The sequence below is a fragment of the Lepisma saccharinum genome, chromosome 18, assembly GCF_977018435.1.
Source record: "Lepisma saccharinum chromosome 18, izLepSacc3.1, whole genome shotgun sequence".
In the NCBI taxonomy this organism is placed as follows: domain Eukaryota; kingdom Metazoa; phylum Arthropoda; class Insecta; order Zygentoma; family Lepismatidae; genus Lepisma; species Lepisma saccharinum.
The window spans coordinates 39460308-39485370 of record NC_139246.1 but is presented as its reverse complement, the minus strand read 5'-3'; the positions used below and the strand labels follow the sequence as shown (position 1 = coordinate 39485370).

The 25063-nt window shown below is 38.5% G+C and overlaps 1 protein-coding gene across 1 annotated transcript in view; it reads left to right on the top strand.

The window, feature by feature from the left end:
- Nucleotides 1–1695: 1695 nt before the first annotated feature.
- LOC146002534 (leucine-rich repeat-containing protein 47-like) overlaps nucleotides 1696–25063 on the top strand; it is a 36533-nt gene continuing 13165 nt past the window's right edge. Inside the window, exons 1-4 of the mRNA XM_083140450.1 lie at nucleotides 1696–2373; nucleotides 7593–7801; nucleotides 15645–15809; nucleotides 23399–23637. Coding sequence (XP_082996576.1) covers nucleotides 1755–2373; nucleotides 7593–7801; nucleotides 15645–15809; nucleotides 23399–23637 — 1232 coding nt within the window. The 5' untranslated portion in view covers nucleotides 1696–1754. The remainder of the gene's footprint in view (nucleotides 2374–7592; nucleotides 7802–15644; nucleotides 15810–23398; nucleotides 23638–25063) is intronic.

The window sequence follows — 25063 nt, the reverse complement described above, 5'->3', positions numbered from 1 at the left end:
ATGGAAAATAAAGTAAAATAGGCTTTATAAATAAAGTGACGAATGTGAAAATTCTTATTTTGCACTACATAGGTTACGGTAAATTTCGTTATTTTTGATAGTTTGGTCAGCAACCGATTTTACAAGCAATATTTTTCACATGACCTGAGAACACGCACGCAGCAGAACCCTTTCATTTATCTTGCACATGAGCAGCAGGGATATTTCATGGAAGAATGATCATTACAAAGCATAGCTTTCCTTTCCACTATCGCTCCTTCTTCCATTATTTAAATCTGTACAGATTTGGAAAACTGCTGCACATGTTCGCCCACCGCGGGCTACCCCCAGTAAACTGTACGCTCGAAGCAGACGACAAACGAGCTCTCTCTAAGGCGTGACGTATTAACATGGCGGCGGCGTGTTTTCAGCGCAACGCTAGCCTCGCAACTTTAGAAGTCTCCTTTCTACCTTAAACTGGATGCAGAGAAACGCGAGAACTTGCAGGGGTATTTTTTCCAGGGTGTAGTTTTTCAAATTGTTGTAAAAAAAATTGAGTGGAAATGTCCATTACTTTCTGTAAAAAAAAAATCGACCCTTTTCATGGTACGTGAATTATTTTTGCCGGACTTTCCATTAATTTAATAGCAGTGAATGAATTTTATTGCATAGAAGAAACTCACAATGTGTTACCATTGGTGTTACGAATTCATTTTTCATCGTTACAACATTTCTCCCAACACAAGTATTAACATTCGTAAGCATAGCTGCCAATGGAGCGTCCCGACCTTCCTGCCGTACTACATGGATGCGCGTATGAGTGGCTTCACCCGCGACCGTTGTGGAGAGGCGGAGTTAGCCATCTATCCTTATACAGGGTGGCGCGGAGCCGACTGACACATTTGAAAGTTGAATATATTACGCATGCGCGATAGTTTGAAGTAGATTGCGGGGGGGATGAGAAGAGGATAGGACGCCATTTCATAAAAACACAGCAACAGTCATGATGGAAAGTTGGAGCGTTGAATATCGCGTTTTCTGTGTTCGTAGTTATTACGAAACGAAGTCAGTGGTTAAAGTGCAGCGATTGTTCAGAAAACAATTCATTTTTAGCCGACATGGTAACGTACCGTCTCGGAATACCATATTGGTTTGGGTGAAGAAATTTGAAGAAACTTGCAGTGTATTGGATGTGAAACTTGGAGCTCCAACAACAGTGCGTTCGCCCGAGAACTTGCAGAAAGTGAGGGAAGCATTTGAACGTAGTCCACAACGGTGTGTTATCTCTCGAAGTGGAGAGATTGCATGGCCAGCTCGGTCACTCGATCTTTTTGTCAGACTTTTTTCCTCAGGGGATTCTTGAAAGACCGTGTGTTCAGAAGGCATATCACGACTCTTCAACAACTGAAAGAAGCCATTGTTGAGGAAGTAACGGCTATTGATGAGGAACTACGGAGACGTGTGTACGTCTCGTCTGCAACAATGCATTGATGCCGAAGGAGGCCACCTGTCTGATGTAATTTTCAAAAAATGAACTTGTAAGTTGTTAGTAATAAAATTGCATACTTCAATGCACCATTACATACGGGTTTCCTTATTCTCCTTCTTTTTTTCCATCATCTATGAGCATATCAAATGTGTCAGTCGGCTCCGCGCCACCCTGTATATATCATTGGTAGGGCCAAGCAGAAGGAACAGAAGAAGAAGCATCTGTGGAGTAGTCTGTGCTTCATTCTGTATGTTTTTCCGTGCTGTAAACTGCAACGCCGCTGAAGATGTCTACTTGGGATGAAGTAGAAATTGCAAGAAAAGAAAACCGGCGTGATCTCGTTCTGTCAGGTGCAGCTATTTCAGAAAAAATCGAGAATTACGGCGTGGATCCAGAATTGTATAATGTAAAGGGTCTTTATTACTTGAATATTAGTGACACGTGTTTAAGCGTTTTGTCGCCGGATGTAGGGAACCTTACAAATTTGACAGCATTAGTGCTGCATTCAAACAAACTCTCTAATTTACCAAGCAGCATAGGAAAATTAACGAAGCTGAAGGTATTAGATTTATCCAGAAATGTACTGGAAAGTGTTCCTGATGAAATTGCCCACCTGCCAGAACTGTCTTCGTTGAATTTATCCTCAAATAAACTGAAGGCTCTTCCATGTATGAAAGAAGACACAAAGCTTAGTTCCTTGAATTTGTCTTGCAATGAATTTGAAGAGTTTCCCGATGTATGCTGTTCTGAATTAGTTCATTTGGCAGAGATTGTGTTGACCGGAAATAAGCTGTCTGAAATCCCTTCCACAATTAATATGTTGCCTGCTCTTAAGACTCTGGATGTCAGTGAAAATCTGATAACTTCAGTTCATGGCGAACTGACGGATCTAAACAAATTGAAAGGTAAGCAAGTCGAGAAGTTATCACTGGTCATATCTCTATGTAATAATGGGTTTCATGGGTCCCATCCCTGGTAGAGGCACACTGCACAGTGGTTCCCCATGTTAAACTGTAGGTTCAGTCCCAATTAGCCTGTATGCCCATAAAGATGGTCTGAAATAATGGTACCAGTTAGATATAGTGAAAACACATTTAACTCTTTTATTTCCGAATTATTTACATTTGTAGAGTAGTCACAAGAAAAGCTTGCTACAAAAATCTGTGCAGACTTTCGCCAACATTCGGGTCAACTCGGTAGCTCCGCCCTTCGTCCGAATGAAGGTTGCCGCGTAGACGGATGTTTGCAAGGCGACAGCCGATCTAGGGGTCTCAACCGACTGAATGTTAACACACAAATTGAAAACTGTAAGAGGCGCAGCGAATTTAGTACTTTATTACAATTATGAATAATATGTCATTCTTCTTCATTAATATTCTGCACATGTCTTCTGTTTTTTTCCATCGAAATCCCAAGCTTCGAACTATCTTGCTTAGTGTAGTTACACCACCTTGAAACTGTATATCTTCAAACAACTTCCTACGAATATTTTCCAGCGTTGGTCTCTCGGCATTGGTTTTATGAAAATTGTGAATTGTTCGCCTTACCACACACTTATCAAAATTATCCAATTCACACTTTTTGACACATGTAATGTTTTGGCACTTCCTAATTTAGACTTATGTGGGGCCATTGTTACGCTCTTCAGCACATACACAGTCGCGTAGAGCTGATATTTAAATATTTTAACACAGAACGCCACGAGCCATCACAAGAACACTAACTCGCTCTTGCTGTGCGTGCACCGCGGGACGTTACATACCGCTCGAGCCGATGTTGAAAACTGTGCCCTACAACGAGCGTATTATCAAGCAGAGCAGCCCCGTGATGAGCATTGGGTCACACAGGCGAAATCGCGTTCTCTGCGCATCGGTGATTGTGGCAAGCTTTCCTTGAGACTACTCTACTTACCTTATATGGGTAAATGTCTGTTATATCGGAGACACATTTCTAACGTATATTTTCAGTTTAAAATGGTTCGTACTTACCAATTGTGTATTGCGGAACCTATTTCAAGGTGCCATTATGCTTTTTACATGAAAATAACTTCGATTTTTCACATTACGAGTATTTCTTTTGGGTCCTTTCTTCCCTTGCGGGACATAGAATATTTCACGCACAGTTGTGGATCATCACGCGTCGTGCTTGTGTTTTGTCGATTTGGAGTGGGCATGCAGTGTTGCAACCTTCTTAACCGAAAAATACCTACTTTCGTGTTCATTGTCATCACAAACCATTGACGGATAGCTCCAAAAACCATTCCCGATAGCCCCAAAAACCATTCATGGATAGCCCCAAAAACCATTCACGATAGCCCCAAAAACCATTCACGTTAGCCCCACGAACCATTTCCGGCAAGGTTAGGTTAGGTAAGCATAGTTAAAAAAATAAAAATAAAAAAATTCTGGTAAAAAAAGGCACGTTTGGAAACACCTCTTCCTCTCGCGAGACCGCATGACTTTCGACAATGGAATAATGTTGTCGCTTCGCACAAGAGGCTACTTTATTACATCAAAAGTGCTTATTTTCTGTTGTGCAGTATTCCATAGTGACAAAATACCTCCACGAAGTTTGATAAATGCAATAGAAACTCATTTCCGTAAGTAGTTTCTCCTGTAAATTTGAAGAAAAGTGTCTCCGATATAACAGACATTTACGCCTTATGTCTGTTACCTTACATTGAAGCCCTATAGAATGGCTATTCAAACGTTATTTTTACTAAAGGTAAGAGTTTCTCGCGTGAGAGTCCCAGTGAAGCTCGTCTGAAGGACTAGTATGCTCCTGTCCGCTAATAAAAACAACTAGTATGTACCAACAAATACAACTTCACAAACTACTTAGGCTTTAAATATGTTTTTTTATAGATAGTTAAGAACTGCTCCTTCAACTTTGGTTCATTCACCATGTTGTTCTGTTCAAACGTGTACTTGCTTCTTGCCACCAAAATGTTTGTAGATTTTGTTCAATAAATGCTTTCATATTGGATCAGGTACATCAGGTTTAGTTCCCAGTAGCATTTTAATAATAACCCTAAATGCTTTCGTTGTTAGGTTAGGTGGGTCAGGTTTAGATCATTTAGCATTTTAATAATTTGGCTGGTAACTGTTCCATCTCCACAAAACGTATTTCTTAAATTATACAGAAGATACTACGGTAAGAATCTGTATTAGATACTTTTCGTAAGGAATACGTGTCATATATCGTTGAAAAGCTTATTATATAAGGAATTTAAAAATGTCAGTCCTGATGCGAGGAAAAACAACCTGGAAGAGGAAATGGAGAAAATGTCCGGATATGCGGATTTGAACGTACGGAGGAAATTTTTCGATGGATCGAATTGGCAACGATATTATGCTACATGAACAAAAATTGAAATCCTAACCTAACCTCATACACATATTTAGGAGTGAAATGAGTGCTAATGGAACCTAACCTCATAGGCATACCTCGTCCCCGTGAATGGTTCGTGGGGCTATCGTGAATGGTTTGTGGGGCTACCTGTGCATTGTTTTTGGGGCTAACGTGAATGGCTCGTGGGGCTATCGTGAACGGAAACCGGAATGAAGGGGAAAAGTACTGCAAGTAGATTATAGCCGAAACTACTTACAGAAATAAGTTTCTGTGGCATTTTCAAAGTTCGTGAAGGTATTTTCTTTCATTGTTGAATCTATTCGACCGGGAATTCATGTATTTTTGAAGAGATCAAAAAGAGATCTCCGACTCACAATTGCTGTTGCTTGTATTTGCTTCCTCTACGTGAACCAGATGTTGCATACGTTTGATGACGTAACCCCCTGTTAGTGTTTTTAACCACGCCGTTGTTTTGCAAGAAAATGAAAAAACGAAATATACATTCCTGATATTACTACGACCCCAAATTTTACCTATGTTTGTCTTTACCTAATCTTACCGTGAATGGTTTTTGGGGCTATGCGTGAATGGTTTGTGGGGCATTTTTCAGTTAAGATGGTTGGAAACACTACATACCTGCTAATGATCCACAACGCAAGTCCAGATGTGCCCGCCATATTGTGTGTATTGCAAGCGAAAAGAGGAAGAACAATAATTACTGTAAATTTGAAAAATTAAAATTATTTTTGTGAGAAAAACAAAATGCCACCTTAAACAATGTTTTGCAATGCCGAATAGGTAAGTAGGAATGTTAAAAATGACGAAATAAACGAGTGAGAGGTGTTTTGTGGAGATGGAATAGGTAATATTTGACTTTTTCAAAATGAAAACTGTGCTGATTAGTTTCAGGATGATTCCAATTTACTTCTGTATTCATTCCCACTAGTCTACGATATTTACTGTCCCTTCTATCAACAGAGAATGACTTGTCCATGGGGAGCGCGGATGCTTGCATAAGGTAATTTGTTGTTTTTTTTAACCATAAGTAACTTTTTCAAAATCCAAACAGGGCTCATTACTTTAAGGGAAGGTTGAAATTTTGTGTGACAATAATTGCAAAAGTTCTACGATAATTAATCTCTCTGCTAGGAAAATTTGAAAAATCATGAAACAATCTGGACTGTTATCGACAATATACCTATATTGGTCAGTTGTGAAAGTGTGCTGATTAGTCTGTTCATTAATAATAATACAGAAATGGAAGAGACCATAGTAAAATATATTGTATGTGTATTGAGTATGCTGGAAGAAAAAAGGTTATTGAGAACTCTGGAATTTCAGGGAAAATACATTTAGGTTTTTTGTTGGAATCCTGAACGTGCTCACATCTTCCAACTGGGACTTTGACAAAAAGGTCCGATTTGCTAGAACCTCCTGCCTCTCGAATTTTTTGGTAATTAGTCTCTTGTCAAGATTTAGCAGATATCAAACTGTTTTAGGGAGATTCCTCACCGAAGCAACAATCAGAACATGGTGGTTTTCACTTGTTAATTGACCAATTGAAGTTGGGTACATGCAATGCAACATGCTGCCATGACCTGAAATGTTGTGATGATTAATTCCCAATTTACATGTGTTGTTTGTTACATTGGTGTGAAATCTCCCATAGAGTGCAGAAACGTGTGTTTCCGAAGTTACAGGCATTACATTCTATGCTGGAATTTTTCCTCGCTTTATTATGTTGAATCTCGATTTTTAAAATTGAATTTTTGCATTATTTCTGTCACTTACTTTGTCAGTACTTCCTAAGTTATGTCACTCACGTGTAGTGCAGTGTGTAGAAAAAAATATCCAGTGAAAGGGGGGGCTGGGGGGGGATTCCAGAAACAACTCTTGAAACATCGGGATGATGTATAAATTAGATATATATATAGTTCCTCCGCACTTCAAAAACCATATTGCTTGCATGTTCACTGAACATTGGTGAATGAAGAATTATTTTTATTACCAGGGTTAGGAAAAACTATTATAACTCAGAGCCAGCTTTTATTTTATTATTATCATTATTATTGGCAAATGTGGTCTAAGAAAGCCATGCATCCAAGTAAGATGAAGCGACACATTTTGAATTATCATCTTAAAACATTTAATGTATTAATTAATACATGAGTGGATAAAGAATAATTAATTGTGTCAGAGTAGCCTTCCTAGAGAAGGCTCAACTGGTAATGGCAGGAATAACTATGCAATGGGTTCTAATACAGGATGGCTACACACCAAGAATTATGCATGAATTCTATGTGAATTTTTCTCCGTAGACGTGAAAAATTATTACATTTTGACGATTCATTATGTTCCAATGAATGTCTGCTGGTTATTTGCCTTTTTCCTGCACAACTGTATCACAGCCCGCACTTCACATTTGGCAGGATTTTTTATCACGGCAACCATTTCCAGCACTTGCGACTCACATAAGACTCGGCACAGCGCTGCAAATGCTACTGGCAAGAGTAAGGATCAAGGTTACTGTCAGTGTTGTCAACTTATGCCCCACATAGTTTCCCTATGATATATATCCATTGTATCTTTACTTTTCTGACATGCCTCATATTTTAAAATTTATAAATAAACTACTTTAAATTGGTACATTTTTCAAGGATTGATATCATGGGAATCAGAAAGAATATCAGCTGTAGTGTTGGGTCAAATGTGGTATTAGTATAGTTCATATTAACCTATCAGTGAATGACAATCACCAACATTTTTCTTCCAGAGTTGAATCTGAAGGGCAACAAGCTCTCAGACCGGAAGCTGAAGAAGCTGGTGGACCAAGACTCCTACACGAAGCATATTCTGGATTATATTCGCCAGCATTGCCCACGCACTTCAAAATCAGGAGATGGGCCAGGCAACGGAAAAGGGAAGAAGGGTAAGCGGGGAAAACGGACAGAGTCTGAGAGCAATGCAGCAAACGAAACAAAGGTAAGCATCATGCATTAGCATGCAATGTTAATTCAACATTACCAATTGTCTAGTGCTTTAAACTATACTTATTCTAACATTACGTTTCGAGAGAGCACCTCTCCTCTCACCTTCAAGTGAAATTTCTTTTGTCTGTGCTGGGAATCGAACCTACGACAGACCTGTGGGCCGTTCCACACCATTTCAACAAAATCATGTCACCCTCCATTTCTGATGTTGATGAAATTTGGTGTACACCCTTCCCTTATGGTTGAAAGAAACCCCCTGATTTTTTTTACTGTATCTCAAAACAGTTTTCATTTTACAGCACCATTAAATCTGTGTTGTCTGTCACTCTTGAGACCATCGTCACAAGATACCCTTGCGTACATTTTTATTTTTTTTCTCCTTAACCATTCATCTTTGAAATTTTACACAAAGCTCAGTGAAATGATGAAGATTTCAGAAAAAATACATCAGCACTCAAAAAAATTGTAAATGCCTCAAAATGAACTAATAATGGATTTGTGGCCTAATTTTTGTTGTCGATAAACTGGGTTACAATAAACTTTTAGCATGTGGACGTGGTGGTACCAAAGGTTTTTGATGTTGAAAATTATTGCAAAGACATGCTGTTTCTCTACAAAGAATGAAATTTGTGTTTTTTTACTCCTAACAAAAATTTACGTTTTTTGGACATTGTGGAAAAAATAGCTGCTTGGTAGCCATTTTGTACAATACTCCTGCAGAAAATGAAATGGAACAGGAACATGATAAAAATTTGGGCACAGGTGCTTTCTTAGCAGTTCAAAAGGATATGCAGCTGATAGGCATGTTTAATGAAGATCCTAACACTGATTATTGCTTGTCAAGATTGTAATTCATGGACTGCCTACTTTTTACATCTCTGTTGTCTATTTTACTCTATGCCATAGTAACGATTCTTATAACCTTTTTTTATACGAGGGGGCATCATTCGTTTTTGCCTGTTGAGATATAATTTGTTTACCCTTAGAGCAGCAAGATATGTTTAAAAAAAAAATAAGACAGTTTACAATCAGACTACGCACTTGAAACTCGAGTATGACAGAAAGTTATATAAAATTTCTAAATTCCTGTTGCAATGTTGTCAATTTTGTTGTATGGCGAGAGAGTTTTTTTGTGGAAAATTTTGTGAACATAGTTTACCTGTAGTGTCCCCTAATCAGAGTTACCCATCCACATAGTTCCCATCACGTTCAATGCATTTGCGTCAGCATTTTACCCAGGCCTCAAAAAAAAGTTTGGAAAAATTCCACAGAACACTCCCTGCCCCACCATTTCAGAGCTGTTTTAACCTTCTGTAGGCCCTTGAATCTCGTGCCACAAAGCACAGACTTGATGGTATCTCACAATCTCAACCATTGCCTGTGCTGACCCGCTTGTCGTTGGTGACAGACGTTGATAGCCTGCCACTCTTTGGCTTGTCCACACTTTTTGTTTAAGTAGAAGAAGGTTTTATTGATGGCCCCCTCGTAGTTTCCTTGAAATGCATTGTACACCCGCACATGACATTCTCCCCATAGGTGGTTTCAATATCCCTTGCATAACAAGCAGCAAATACAACCTCGATAATGGCACTCTTGTATGTCGCTGCTTATACAATCTCTTGTGCTTGCGAACGTCTTTGACATGCGGTAGACACGAGAAACTCAGCCCCTTGTGCCTGAGGATAAACACCATCCATGTCTCGTGATAGAAACACCCAAAAAAAGGACACATGTTAACACCCATTGAACAACCTCTCTTACAATTGAAAAGAAGCTGAATTTAACAAACTATCGGTCGTTAACTGGGATATGTAAACAAAATAACAGGTATGTTTTACGTATATTAATCTTTCTATGCATGCATTCCCTTAAGACACCTAACACCACCTAAATATCCATGCTGGTTTACTGCCAATATAATTTTATACAAATCAAAGGCTCAATACCATCACAAGTGGAAACAAAATATAGGTTATCCAAATCAGCACACCAACAAATTTACAGAACTCGGAAAGGCAATAAAAATGAATATAAGTTGCTCATACTAGTTACTTATACAACATTGAAAGCAATATACAAAGTGACCCATCAGTTTTCTGGTCGTACAGAAATCACAACAGGCAAAATAAACAGCAACATCCAGTTTCTTCAATGAAACCCATACTAAACTTGATTACTATTGTTGAAGTAATTGCAAAATGTTTTCAATCTATGTACATGAATAATACAGGAAGGTATAACCTCGAAATCATGGCAGGCACGCACAGTACATTACTTACAATCAATGTTCAAATGGTTAAATTAAAGAAGGTGTCAAAAAATTATAAGCCAAAGAAGTCGGCAGGACTAGTACATCTTCAAACAATTTCTACATATTTTAAAGACCCTATCTTTATTATCTACAATGCAATTATGTACTTGATGCAGTTTCCTGACAGGTGTAAAGTAACTGCTGCCAATGGCAAAATCTTCAGAGTGCAGGAAAAAAAACATCATTCTATAGTTCTTTTATCTGCCCATTCAAAAATATTTGAGTAAATCTTATATTTGCTAAATATAACCATGTTAAAGAAACTATACCTGAATTTGACCATGGCTTTCTGCCCAACTGCTCAATAGAAACAATCCTTTTCCGCCACTATATTTTCGGAGTGCCTACAGATAATTATGCACTGGATTCACCTTTAACTGAAGTATATTTAGAATTGCCAACCAAATACCGCAGTTAAAAAAATAATAAACCAAGATACTCTTCACAACATTAAGTTTTTTGGTGAAAAGGGCGAACATGCTTATGCAGACATGTGCCCAGCTTGAGGCCGAGAGTGGTGATCGACTTTTGATCTCGATACCTAAGTTCTAGGTTCTAGTCTGGTATATGGATGTTATTTGATTGATTGATTTGTTTTATTTATTGTACTTTGCATTTCTGCCACTTTTGGCTAATCAGGATGAAGGGGGACACACAAAGAATACCCATGCCCAGGCTGGGATTCGAACCCAGGACTCCTGGCATCATAGCGCACTGTGCTAACCACTCTGGGATTTTATTTGCAAGTGTCCTTTCTTGAAGTACGTGTCCACCATTTTTTCCCCAAGACATATTGGAATCGAGGCTATTTCCTGTGTGAAATACATACTTTTCAAGGGAGCGTGATATCAAGAAATGCACTATTAATTTAAGAACCATGATATTTGAAAATTCATTGTACAAAGGGGGTATTGCAATAACATAAACAATGATAATGCAAAGTTAATCATAAAAGACAACTGTTTGAATGCCAGTTCTTGCATGTTTGTTTATATTGCTTTTATTTACAGATTATTTCTCAGCTACGAAAGCATAATTTTAACTATGTAAAATGTTATTATGTGAAAACAATTCGATTTTGCACACATTTAGCAACTTATGCTCACTATCAACATTTCTGTTCTTAAGCTGACCTCCGTGGCATAGTGGTTAGCACAGTGTGCTTCGATGCCAGGAGTCACATGTTCGAATCCCAGACTGGGCGTGGGTGTTCTTCATCAATGAGTGTCCCTTCATCAATTTCATCATTCAATACCCAGTGGAGGCACAGTGGTTCGGATTGCACTTTAAACTGTAGGTCTAGTCCCGATTAGCCTAACTCAAAATGAACAAACATCATGTCATCACTTATCCTCATCGTCCTCATTAGCCAAAAGTGGTAGAAAAGCGACACTAAATAACAAATTTGAATCAAATTATTATTGTCCTGTTAACAATGGCAAGAAACTATTTTGGAATAACGATCCCATTCAAAAACACTTTTTTGAAATTAATCTTTCTTTCACTTTAAGTGTAGTGTTATAACAAAGTTTTACACACACACACACAAAAGTGAGTGTTATGTCGAACTTGCATTCCTATACGAAAATATTTTTTTAAAATTTAAACATAGATCCTTAAATAAAATTGGCCACAACCTTTCTGCACTCAGTGTCACTCCTACATAGTTATTATTTTGGAGAGAGAAAATTGTAACCCTAGAGAATTTGTTGTATCTAAAGCTCTCAAATTAGGATTATGACATTTTCTTTCCCCCAATTGTATTGCTAGATCTCCACATGTTTTGCATTGAGCTTTACCACACACTTTTATTTGGAAAATGGCATCCATAGCTATATGATCATCAATTCATAATCCATGAACAGTGGCACATCATGTCCTACCGTTTTTGCTGCAGATGCCACGGGCAAACACAATGTGATTTTAAATTGTTATCACCTGTAACGTCACTACTTCTCAACTCTGCATCCAAGAAAGGCCATAAAACTGTGAAACGTAGCTGGCCAATGTTTCCTATTATGTTGAGCGTTCCTAGAGGCACAAAATGACTTACCAGAAAACTTGATTATTCTAATGAACTGTTATTTGCAGATGACCTAAAATTCTTCCAAAGGATAAAAAGTACTGAAGACTTGTGTTTGCCTACAAGCAGATATAAACAGATTGAGTATCTGGGGCTTGTGCAATGATCTTTCTATAAATTCAGCAATATGCTATTCTGTTTGGTGTTCTAAACAGTGAACCGTCATAGATTTTCAATACAAAATTAATAATACCAGTCGTAAAAAATCTGGTCACGTTTGTTCAAAGACTTTAGAAAACACCTGTCATACTTTTTTTTTTTTAATAAGAATCAGTCTCAATACCTGGTATTAATGTTGTGTGGTACAAATGCCATGTCCTGCATGATTTTGTGAAGTTTGTGGACAGACAAGAAACAATTTTAAGTTTCAAAATGAGTTTGAATTAATATGTTGTAAAATATGTATAATTGTTTTTAAGTTGCTGGAAGTCGTAATTATACTTAAATTTTGTTCCGAAGTGCATGTTGAGAAAGTTAAGTCCTGCCTAACTTATTCATGTAAAAATAAAAGTTCCCCTCTGCATTTCCACCATGCCATTAAGGCGTATAGGGGGTGTGGAGAAAGGGCCCCACACTTTCTTGATCATGGCCAAAGGTGGGGGTCATGTGATCAGCACCATGCCCCTGGCCACCTTTACCCCCCGGAGTTTCCTCCAGGTACCCACTTTATACGATGCTGGGTGGGCGCCAGAGCCGCTTGAACACGTGGATAAAATCCCAGGTCTCTCGCATGGTAGTCTGATGCCCTAACGACTGAGCTACCACCGCTCAGTAATCATGTAATCTTCATAATGAATAACACTGTTAAGCATTGCTTCCATGGTAATAAAACATTAAAATACTGACCAAGGCAGAATTCATTGTATAAAATATATATACATTAAAAAGGTAACTTTTCCACCCTCTAACCGGGTCTTCTTCAGATGAATATTCACACTAGAATGATCATGAATATTCTCTGAAGAAGACCCTGTTAGAGGGTGAAAACGTTACCTTTTTAGTGTATAAATATTTTTTATACTATAAACTCTGCCTTGGTCATTATTTTAATGCTTTATTCGTAATGAAATAATATTTTCCAGTAAAAGAAGAACATGAAGGCAGAATATATAACGAAAACTGCTTTTACATTGAACATACCGACGAATGAAGATGGTAGCACTAGTCCATTACCTAGACAACAGTTGTCAAATGCTCACTGTGTGTGAAGAAAATACATGGAAGATATTTCTTGAAGGTTTCGTGGTGGCGAATGAGGAGATTCTCATGTGCCAGCATCAGCCATGTTTACGATAAGATTTTCACCTAGGGGAGGTGGAATTTTGCCATCCCTCTCCTCTTTCCTAATTTATAACTTTCCACCACCTCTCAATAAAAAGTAACCATGTTATATATTTTGCACCTTTAGGGCCTCCCTGATGGCTTTGCCTTGTAATAAAGGGGTCCCAGGTTTGATACCCAGTGGAGGCACATAGTGGTACGGATTCCACTTTGAACTGTAGGTCCAGTCCAGATTAGCCACACTGTGCATAAAGTGGACTTAAAAACAACAAATAATAAAAAAATATTTTGCACTTTTAACAAGAAATAATAATGTTAATTTCTAAATTTCTGTTCCTGTTAAAGAGCATGTTTATTGTAGATATGTATTTGTTTAATACCTCCATAATGATACAGGGTGTCTACTGGTCTGCAAAAGTCATGGAACTGTCAGGAAAATTTACTTCATTTCTGCAAAAATCAATGCTTTCGTAGTAGTGCACTAAAAGCAGTTTTTTGAACAATGAAAAAAGGAGCAAGCAAGAATGTAAAATGTGTTCTGACAAACTATACTTCAATTTGATATATTAACACTTAATAGCGCTGACCTGTAAGTCACTTTCCATCCCAAGAATGCTGACCATTTTCACTACTTTTTAAAAAATCATATCCCAAAAACTAAAAATGTAAAATATATGTATCATACACTGTTGAAAAGTTTGATTCTTCCTCTAAAACATATCAAAAAATCATTTTGGGACTCCTAATGGGATCAGAAGATACAAAATAATATGTGTAACTATGTGACTGATAAAAGCCACATTATATGAACTATGATGAGTCAAATGTCCCTTAACACCCCCTACAAAATATAAAGGAGTTATCCTGGGTATAATTGGTCATGAAAGAAATAGGTTAGGCACAGGGAGATCTATAGCCGTGTTTTTCAAGCGCAGGTTCGGCATATTGTTGACCGTCATATTGAATTTAACGCAAAAATTTCAAAGGAAAAGAGGTGGTGATATATCAAATCAGGCTAGAATTTCACGAGAAATGAAGTGACGAAGGTTTTTCCAACGTATCTTTAGCCAGCAAAAAGTTATACGCTAGGGAAGTTTTTCAGTTCAATACCTTAAGAAATCAGCTGAGTTGGGGTTAAAAGCATCGTCAAGCCAAATTTGAAGAGCATTTTCGTCACCAAAGGAGCTTGCTTGAAGATTGATAGATTGAGAGCTGAAAAGGTAGCAATCCGAGGGTGCAAGATCGAGGGGAGTAAGGAGGATGTGGAATAACTGCCCAACCAATCTCCTGGATAGCAGCTTTTGTCATGTTAGCAGAGTGTGGGTGTGCATTATCGTGTCACAGTACTTTATGCTGTCTTCCTGGCCTACTTGCTGATTTGGTTGTTTTCATTTAAGGTGTGTGGTATCCTGAACCTTACCCATGGAATGCAAATGTTGCATGATGGTTGAATGGTCACAGTTCATCACATTTGCTAATTTTCGAGTCGACTGATGGGGATCCTCATGGATTAAAAGGTTTAAGCTGTTTTCATTAAAGCCCGATGGTCTACCTGAACATGGAGAAATGATTAAGTCAAGAATACCCTCTTTGTAATGACAAAACCATTTTCTTGTTCTGCTATCTCTGTTGACATTCTCCCCGTACAAGGGACAAATGTTTCGAGCTGCCTTCACTGCCTTTGCCCCTATGTTAAACTCAAACAGAAGAATATGTGGGAAAGGTTTCTTTTTCCCCACTGGACACTTATTGTTCTTTAACCTCTAAATAACACCGTCTTTCTTAAAATCTGTAAAACTCAATGCATATTCACAAGCACAACAATGCCACTCCAAATGATGAACATTAAACGATAAACTCCTAACACTGCAGTGTTGCCATACGAAACAAACGCTACGAACTTATGCATCAACCCAATACAAGCTATAATTGTTTGTCACTTTTCCCCATCATAAACCAGGGTGTGCATAATATACACATGTGCATTCTACACATATAAATACAGTATAATGAAGAGATTATAATCCAGTAATCAGAAGTTCAGCATCACATGTAACAAAATCTATTGTATGCTGCCAGCACTATGTGGTTTCTTATAAATTAATGCATTATATTCTGTATTTAATGTTCTTTTTCTCAGTAACATTTCTTTCCTCACAGATGGAATCACTGTGCAATAAACTGCAGGTGCTTCATGTTACGGATTCCACTCCTGCTGTAATAATAACAGAAGATGTGAAGGTTGTTCGTTCATTCATCACTTGCTGCATCATCAGAAAGATCAAGTTCACGGAGGCATCCTTCAAGAGATACATACAGTTGCAGGTAAGTGTTAATAATTGACTTTATCCACAGATAGGCTAATCAGGACTTGACCTACAGTTCAAACTACTGTCGGATTAAAAATTATAGATACTAGAATTTGGACGCCAATTAAAAATTAACTAAGCCCCGCAGCAGGTTAAGTTTGCAGCAGGTTTTATGTATTAATACACGCGAAAACGGCGCTCAGCATCTCCCGTGCCAGTCTTGCCTCAACTGCCGAGCTATTCACATCACAGACAGTGAAAAAATTGGCAGTATTGCAGCAGAACTATATTCTGCTCGTATGTTTGGGTCTATATATGTGAAAATTTGCTGCAAACTTACCATGGCGCAGGGCTTAGTAGATGTACATAAAAACTAGTTACATCAAAATTTAGCTTCTTCAATTTTGCATTAATCTATGCAGCAGCCCTCTATTTCGAACATCGGGCCTTTGGCCACGCCTCTCCCATGGACCCTTAATTGTCGGATGTTGCTTAAAATGTTGCTTTTCCTATCAATTGACCAATTCCTATCGATGCCATACTTGTACAATTGCAGTTTAAAGTAACAAAAGGCTAGTTACTGTGTCATACTAACTATCACATCACATTCCTTTAGTAACATTAAATAACTCTCAAAATATTCTCATATAACATTATAACACTTTAAAATGTCTCTTGACATTCAGTAATTTTTTATGTGAACTCCTTTCTAAACCCAGAGGATGTAAAAATGTATCAAGACTTTTTATTTAAGGTGTTGCAGTTAAACCGAAAAATCAGTAGTTGTAAGTGTCCATTCTTCGATTTCAAGTAAACGACAAGAGCTGAAGGAGTAGAAAAGTGGTTAAATTATACACAAATACAGTTATTACAATAAGGCTCATTTGGCTGGATCTCTGTATGCCCTACTGTCCATTATTATCTGTCACTTACAACAAAAACAAGTGGTATCAACATTGGCCGATACCAATAGTCACACAAAAGACTTACAGAGAAGTGAGATGTTAGAGATGACCTTTTTCTGAAGACACCGAAATGTCAACTTCCCTTCCACGTAGTACACCATGGACTGCATTTTGCAGACTAGAGAGGCTCTAGCGTCTGGACTCGCAGGCCAGTATAATCCTCCGATGGGCTCATATTGCGTCGTTCCTATATGTTGTGATTGTCCCTTTGTCCATCTCATCGTATCACCATTCATCCTCATCTTTGCGATTAATGAAAAGTGGCAGAAATGGGAAGTAAAATTAACTCAATGAGTTAATCAATCAAACTTACACAGAAGGGAAGGAGTACAAGAAGAAATTGCTGAGTCCACAACCCTCCCTCCAAGTTTGAACGTTGATGCAACAAGACGAATACCACAGTGATCTAAAATATCAAGACCTCTGCAAGCGCTGAGAGAACGAGATAGCAGTGCTGGTTTGAAAACATCACCTTTCTTAGCCCACGAGTTGGCGAGCAAGAATTGCCAATGATTGGTTCCTATTACTACATAGCATTTACCGGCCGTTACGTGCCTTCAAGGACAGTAGCTTTCACTTTACTATTGTCATCTGCTTCCCAGGAGGGTGGAGCTTTAACCAGCATTTCTCGAAAAATTCACATGGGTCTTCTTGTCTGACCATACAACCTGTCACAAGAAAGGGTGAACAACCTTTGAAAACTACAAATGACTTGATGCTCTTGGCCATGCTTTTAGCCACTCAAAAACAAAGGTATCAGTGAAAAAAAGTCAACATATACGTGGAGATATCGCTATCGGTTCAGCCCTACTTTTACTCATTCTTATGTGGGGTTACGTTGTTCAGCACACATTCATTATCATTATTATGCTCTTTCTTATGAAACAATATATCATGCAAAGAATATTTTCAAGTTCTGAATTGAAGTTAGTCACTGCAAGAACAAGCAAGTATAATGAATGAATTATTTAATTAATTAAAAATTTTGGGTGCGTCGTCACATACAACCATTTCAAAGCGTAGGTGTAGTGTAACAAACCCTTACCTCAAAGTTAAAAAAGGAGTGTAAAGAGCCCCTAGTGAAGGGTTCAAAGTGCAAGGTTGTAAAGAAACCTGCACAGGACGTACACCTCACATTAAAAAGGTAAGGATAGACACAAAACTTCCTCAGACATCGTTTTAGAGGCCCGCACTTCCTAAAAAGCTAAAAACATTTTTAAGACACTGTCGTCACCTCCTAACGTGGGCGATGAACACGGAATGGTCTAATGACATGAGAATGTAGCCAGCAGTAGCGTAGCAAGGGGTGGGTGAAGCGGGCAACTGCCTGGAGGCTCGCGTCCCATGAGATTGATTCGAAAAATATGGGCATTAAAATTAAAACCTTCTGTTATTATCTGACTTTAAATTGTAGTGAAACGTTATAATTTGAACGAACACGTCAAATCAAGTGTGTAACATACAAGTGGGCGGGTACTAAGCCTAAGGGGCCCGAAAAAATTAAAATTATTGTCGTGTTTCTCATGTGAAACATTTACGCAAAAAATCACAATAACTTGCTTGGACATTCTCACCCATTTATTCTTTTATTGAATAAAAAATACAAATGTATTGTCCTTTTTTCTTTCTCTTGACCTTGCACTCACGATTTTAATATGTTAACAATAAAGCACCTCCAACTGCTACGATGCAAGGTGTGAGGCATTTAAATGTTTGTTGTTTTTTTTCTTGTTTTTTTTAACTCGAGGGCATGGATGATATCAGCAGTTCTTCCTTCCTCAGATTTCAGCTCCCTAAAAACTGAGAAAGACATTTTTACGGTGAATGAAATTATTAAATATCATTTTGGTCAGTAATTTATTATTATTATTTAAATATAATAATTTGCTGACATATCCCTGAAGAATTTGTATCGATTCACAATGAGATTTCAAATTTATAAAGATGGATGGGGGCCTCGCATTCTAATCTCGCCCAGGCCTCGCGATATCTTACTACGCAACTGGTAGCCAGTACATCGTCAGTCTTCTCTCATAGATGAGTAAAGAATGAGTTGCTATCTTCATATAATGATAGCTATAATGCTTCCACATACACACAACTGGACTAGCACAAAATGCACGGGAACACAAACAAATACCAGCCAGATGAAAGGTGTTGAGAATACAAAGCCGAGAATAACAGGTGGACAAATTGACAACACATCCATAATAAAGGTTTGATTGATTCATTGAAATGAAATTTTGGGGTGTGTCAACACGGGTTTTTTGCACCCCCTTAACGTAACTGAAATCAAAACTTTTTCTCTGAGAACTTAAATGTAGGCACTCAGCAAATACAAGAACAAAATATAGAACAGCACACAGCCCCATAGAGGATTATAGGATTATACTGACTATAGGTACATTTGCCAGAGTTTTGTTGGCCTGCAAGCATAACGAAACAGTGATGTACCACTAAACCCGAAAGCATGGGCTAACACGGAGTGCAACATTGCAATCTGGGCAATAGTATCTTAACTCGTGACGAATCTTCTTTCCTCTCGCATCACTGGAAAGGCAACAACTACGTAGTGTCATGGGAATCCGGTAGATGGCAAAAGTACTTCGACAAGTTATCCACACCTTCCACCTAGTGGCCAAAACTGGAATTAACACCTATTAAAGCTCAAATGAGACTGTCCGGGTAGGCAGAAAAGTGCACTGCAATTGTACGATTTTAACAAGATAACTCGGGTAAATAATATTTAGGAACCTCTATTTTACGTTTTCCAGGGGACCAATCTCAAAATACTTAAAATGCAGGAAAATGAAAATTTTTTTAACATTTTGCTGTGTTTGGACCATCAAGATTTAATATATAATGTAAGAAAATGTAAAATTGTGATTCCGCTGTATTTATTTTGTTTTGAAAAGCACATTGACCATTATGGCCTTTAGCAAGCTGCTAAATTGAAGCCATGTGCCCCACAGGCCGTGGATTCAAGACCACTGGTTTAGATAGACAGAAAATGTTAAATAAAGCAAATTAAAAAAATTAAATGCAGTATTTACTATCATTTTGTGAAGCAGGATGGTTACAAAAACAAGTGCCGGAGTGGTTAAAAGGATGAAAGTCACTTAATTAGAAACTGCATCATAGTCATCAGCAGTCTTGCATTAATAAAGCACGTCACTGCCCACCGTCTGCATCACTGGCGTGAATTGAATGCAACACACGTAATAAATAATTGACAAGAAAAAAAATACCCGTGACCAGGACTCGAACTCGTATTACAAAACACAACACGCTCCAAAAGTTGGTGCCGCTAACAACTACACCAAATTACCGATTGGAGATTATCACGCCTAGTAGACCAGATATCCTGGCCACAAATTCTCTAACTCAACCTTGCCCGCGAATTCTAGCAACTACGCTGCTTAATTTCCATATTTGCATGGACGTTGGTAAGCCCTGCCAAACAAAACAAGTCTTTTTCTGTACCAATTTGAAAGTTTTATGAATCATATCTTGTTTAATCTGACATTGAAGTTGCGAGTGTGAAACTTCGAAAGCTGCACAAGGCATCCATGTTGCTTCGTAACTTCCAGTTAGGCTGGTAACTGCAAGAAGAAGCACCAGTAAAGATAATCACCACCAGAGTTCCAGTTACGAGCTAACTGTACATTGAAAAACCGAAATTTTCACTAACTTCCAGTTACGTGCTAACATGAACCTTAACTGGACATTGAAAAACCGGCCCTAAATATTATTTACCCGAGTTATCTTGTTAAAATCGTACAATTGCAGTGCACTTTTCTGCCTACCCGGACAGTCTCATTTGAGCTTTAATAGGTGTTAATTCCAGTTTTGGCCACTAGGTGGAAGGTGTGGATAACTTGTCGAAGTACTTTTGCCATCTACCGGATTCCCATGACACTACGTAGTTGTTGCCTTTCCAGTGATGCGAGAGGAAAGAAGATTCGTCACGAGTTAAGATACTATTGCCCAGATTGCAATGTTGCACTCCGTGTTAGCCCATGCTTTCGGGTTTATCACACTGTGGGTAACATTTAATGTAAGACAGTATGTGTGATAGTCTGTAAACTTGGAGAGCATTAAAATGTGAAGACATTTTATTTTTGACAGTTTATATGTTATTTTCAAACATCTGTAATACTTTACATATATGTACAAGTTAACTCGGGTTAATAATTATGGCAGTTTTTTGAATAGTTTTGTGACCTTATTTGACCCCAAAAATAGAATTTCTTTACTGTTCCTTAATTACCGATATCGGTACATTACAAACACAATAAAAAAAATGTGTAAAATATGGACCATTTTTGTAAAAATTATGTGTCAGGCAAGTGGTTATAACTGAAATTTGCTTTCATTTTCCATAACTAAAGCAACATGAAAATCTTATGCATAGAAGAAACAGTAATAACGCACGCAAAAATAACACCCGAAATTTGCTTTAACTGGGAAAAATAACTCCGAATTGCAGTAAGAAATAATCCCGAAATTAAATAACATGAAGTCCCTAACTATAGGTAGAAGAAAACTGTACGGAAATATCTTAAGAGACTTAAAAGTTATTTTTTTTCTTTTCTTATACTTTTAAGCTGGACACACTTTACATAATCATGCATGCATGATTGAAGGAAGAAGGGTTATTCCCAGCAAATTCATCCTCAGTTTGCCTCCTTTCAGTATGTTATCCCATGGAAAAAATTAATGAGAGTAGCAACCATGTGTCGCATAGTTCCATACGTACAAAATAGAAAGGCTTGTAACCAAAATGAGGCTAGAGCAAAACATTACCAAGAGAAGCTGTTTGTCTGGATGGCCTCTAGAGGCTGTAAAAATCTGTCATTGGATGTCAGTCAGTGAAAAAGAGGCCACCTCGTATATATCGACGTGCAGGTGCCACGGCTCCACGAAACTCCTTCTAATGGAAGAGGGTTCCGTTGTCTCCTGGCAGATGGCGGTCACATCACAGGCTTGTGTGAAGTGTTGACATGCAGGGACTTGCCGTCCGACATATCATGGAGGCCATGACTTGTCCCTGTGGTCTGTGCAACATCCTCCACTATACACAGTCGATCATGTTCAAAGATGTCATTCACACGTTGAATGAGGTCATCATTTGTGACATTGACAGATGTTCCAGGTTATGGGTCATCCTGCAGTGACGTTCTTCCTTCATGAAACCACCGACCACTCCTTCATCCGCAACAGAGGTAAACAATGTTCCCCATACAGTTGGGAGCTGAGAAGACTGCGAGTGCGGGGTGAGGTTCGGGGTGAACGGGGAGGAACTGTGGGGAGGGTAGCTTCGACGTGGTGTTCAATTTTTCAGTGTTGCCAGACATGCAGAAGTCCCTGTAGGAAAGGGTGAGAATCTGATAATGGAATCCAGACTACAGTGTGAGGTGCAGTGTGGCGTTTGGAAAAGTTCGGAACCATTCGTGAACTCCACGGATGACGTCAGCCTCGGGACATCTCAAAGACCAGCAACGACATAGGAATTCACACGTCTTCCGCGTTTTCGGAAATAAATTTGTTTTAAAAATCGAATGAATGTTCTGGCGTGTGTGTATAAGTAAATGTGTATGTATAGAGCAGATAGTAAACTGGGTCGCTGAAGGTTAACTATCAATGGAATTAACATGCAACGAAAAGCGGGAAAGCTGGCTCGGGGGTTGAGCAAAGGTTTATTCAGAATTTTTTATATGAGGTGTGTAAGTTTGTGTTTATGGGTGTGAAAAGGTATACTTACAGCCAAAATGGCCATAAATTTGTCGTTTTATAAAAATTGTGTGGGGTGTTAGGGCGTAGTTGGTGGATAAATCACTGGGGCCGAGACAATACAACTTCATGTTCCATAATCCGAAAGTTGCAGAAAAGCAATGCTACGTACCAAAATGTAAATACAAACGAGAGAGAAAATGTACTACCCTGCATAAGTTAAAATTAATTGATCCATGTCCAGGAAAGAAGCATTAACAAGACGCTAGGAAATACACAAAAAGCTCGCACACACCCTTACTTTCTTAGTCACGTTGGAAGCAGATTGCTTTGATTTGTGAAATTTTACTTCATTATTAGTATTGCTTTCACTTGTTACTATGTAATATGTTCCATTCATTTGCAATGCGTTTTCGTACCATGCCTTTTTTATTTATGCCGCTGCCACCCTGAAAGGAAGACGAGCTGGCTGCACACGGCGACAACAGACAGGTCAGTTTCGCATTCCTCAGCCTCGCAGTCTTCTCAGCTCCCAACTGTACACTGCTGTCATTCAACGGTGAATGTCTCACGTAGTAGCACCTTCCACCACCAGGAAACGCACAAATTGCTCGCTGTTCTTCCTTATTGGCCCCCATGATATGCCAGACGACAAGTCCCTGCACGTCTGCACTTCACATGGCTCGCACTCACACTGCTTCACTCAAGAAAGCTTCCAGCGGCAGGAGTTTTGTCTCCATGGCATCTACACATCGAGATATACAAGGTGACCGTTTTCCACTGACTGCCCCTTATAAGTGGCCAGTTTATGTAGTTTGACCCTCTAATGGTTTTATGAATTGTCATTATTTTTCTTCAAGGGAGACAGGTTGAAATAGCTTGGAAAACTTATTTTCCTTCTTTCCAGACAAAACTCCATGACACAGTGTGTGACAAGAGAAATGTTGCAACAATTGCTACCCACGACCTGGCCAAGATTCCTCCTGGAAACTTAATGTATTCCGCAAAACCCCCAGCAGAGATAGTTCTCAAGCCCTTAATGAGGGACAAGGATTTCTCGGGAGCTGAGCTCTTCACGCAGCTGCAAAAGGAAGCAGAGACACTTCGCAAGGAGAAGAAGAGGAACACATACTCAGGAATTCACAGGTACAGGTGTTTTGTTCTGGATTTTACATTGCTGCGTAATGCCTTTGAGCCTTACACTGCACTTTTTATGTTTTTATACATATTCTTCAATTGTTAAGTTATTTCAATGTGTATTGCTTCAAAATATTCATTATAACTAGGCCTGAGTCGATACCAATACTGATGCTGATACTCTAACCGATACCCACCAATATCGATACTTGGAAAATTCGATTTTAAAATAATAAAGGCTAGTTACCAAGTCATACTAACTCATCACATCACATTCATTTAATGACCTTAAATAACTACCAAATTATTCTAATGTAGCATTATAATACTTTGAGCTGCGGTGGCCTAGTTGGTAGGGTGTCTTGACTGCACATATAAGACCTGGGTTCGATTCCCAGGGTGGATGATCTAGGGTCAACGTTTACTGTATTAAATAACATGGCTATTGATATTTGCGTTTTTTCAAAATTAGGTGGAATTTTAGGATTTTCTTGCATAATTATGACAATATCATCGGCGTTCAAAGATTGAGAATAAAATTATGCTTAAGAATGAGATATAATATCATGAATTCATTATCTACCTTACATGTATTTAAGACCACTAAAATTTGTGGAAAATAGCTGTCCTGGCAAGGAGATTAATGTCAAAAAAGTAAAAGATTGAATATTCATTAAATAACAAAAAAATGATGCATCCAGTTGATGAAAAGTAAAGTCTTGATTAATATTTTATGTTCATTATTATAAGTAGTGTTGTACATAAATCTTTAGAGGGGCCTCTGCGATGGCATAGTGGTAACATCATCACCTTGTAATCAAGGGGTCCTGGGTTTGATACCTGGTGGAGGCACATAGTGGTTGAGATTCCAATTTAAACTGTAGGCCCAGTCCTATCTGTGCATAAAGTGGACTCGAAACAAAAACTCAAACTCAATCTTTGTTAGTATTGTCATTGGAAGCCGTGTGATCCTAATCTAATCTCGGCGGAAATAAATAACCTTCATTGGCCGATACCAGCTGACACACAAGAAGAATTGCTGAATCCACTTCCAGCTTGAATGTAGATAAAACAAAGCTAAGTACACAGTGACTTTCATCCCTCATTAGCACGGTGTGTGGTTTAAGAACATCCACCTATCTTACCCCCACGAGCTTTCAAGCAAGAATTAGCAGTGAATGGTTTATTTTATTTCCACATCATTAACTGAGAAGTTACTTGCCTTCATGGTCATGTATGGGTTCAGCTTTCACTTACCCACGCCTTTGATCTTGCCATATGCTTCCCAGGAGGGTGGGGTTTTATTCAGTGTTTCTAGGAAAATCTATGGAACTTCTTGTGCCGGTCTCCCAATGTCACAAGGAAGGATGAACGAACTTTTAAAAAGGACAAATGTTGGAGACGAGCTGTTGCTCTTACCCGCCACTCTTCTAGT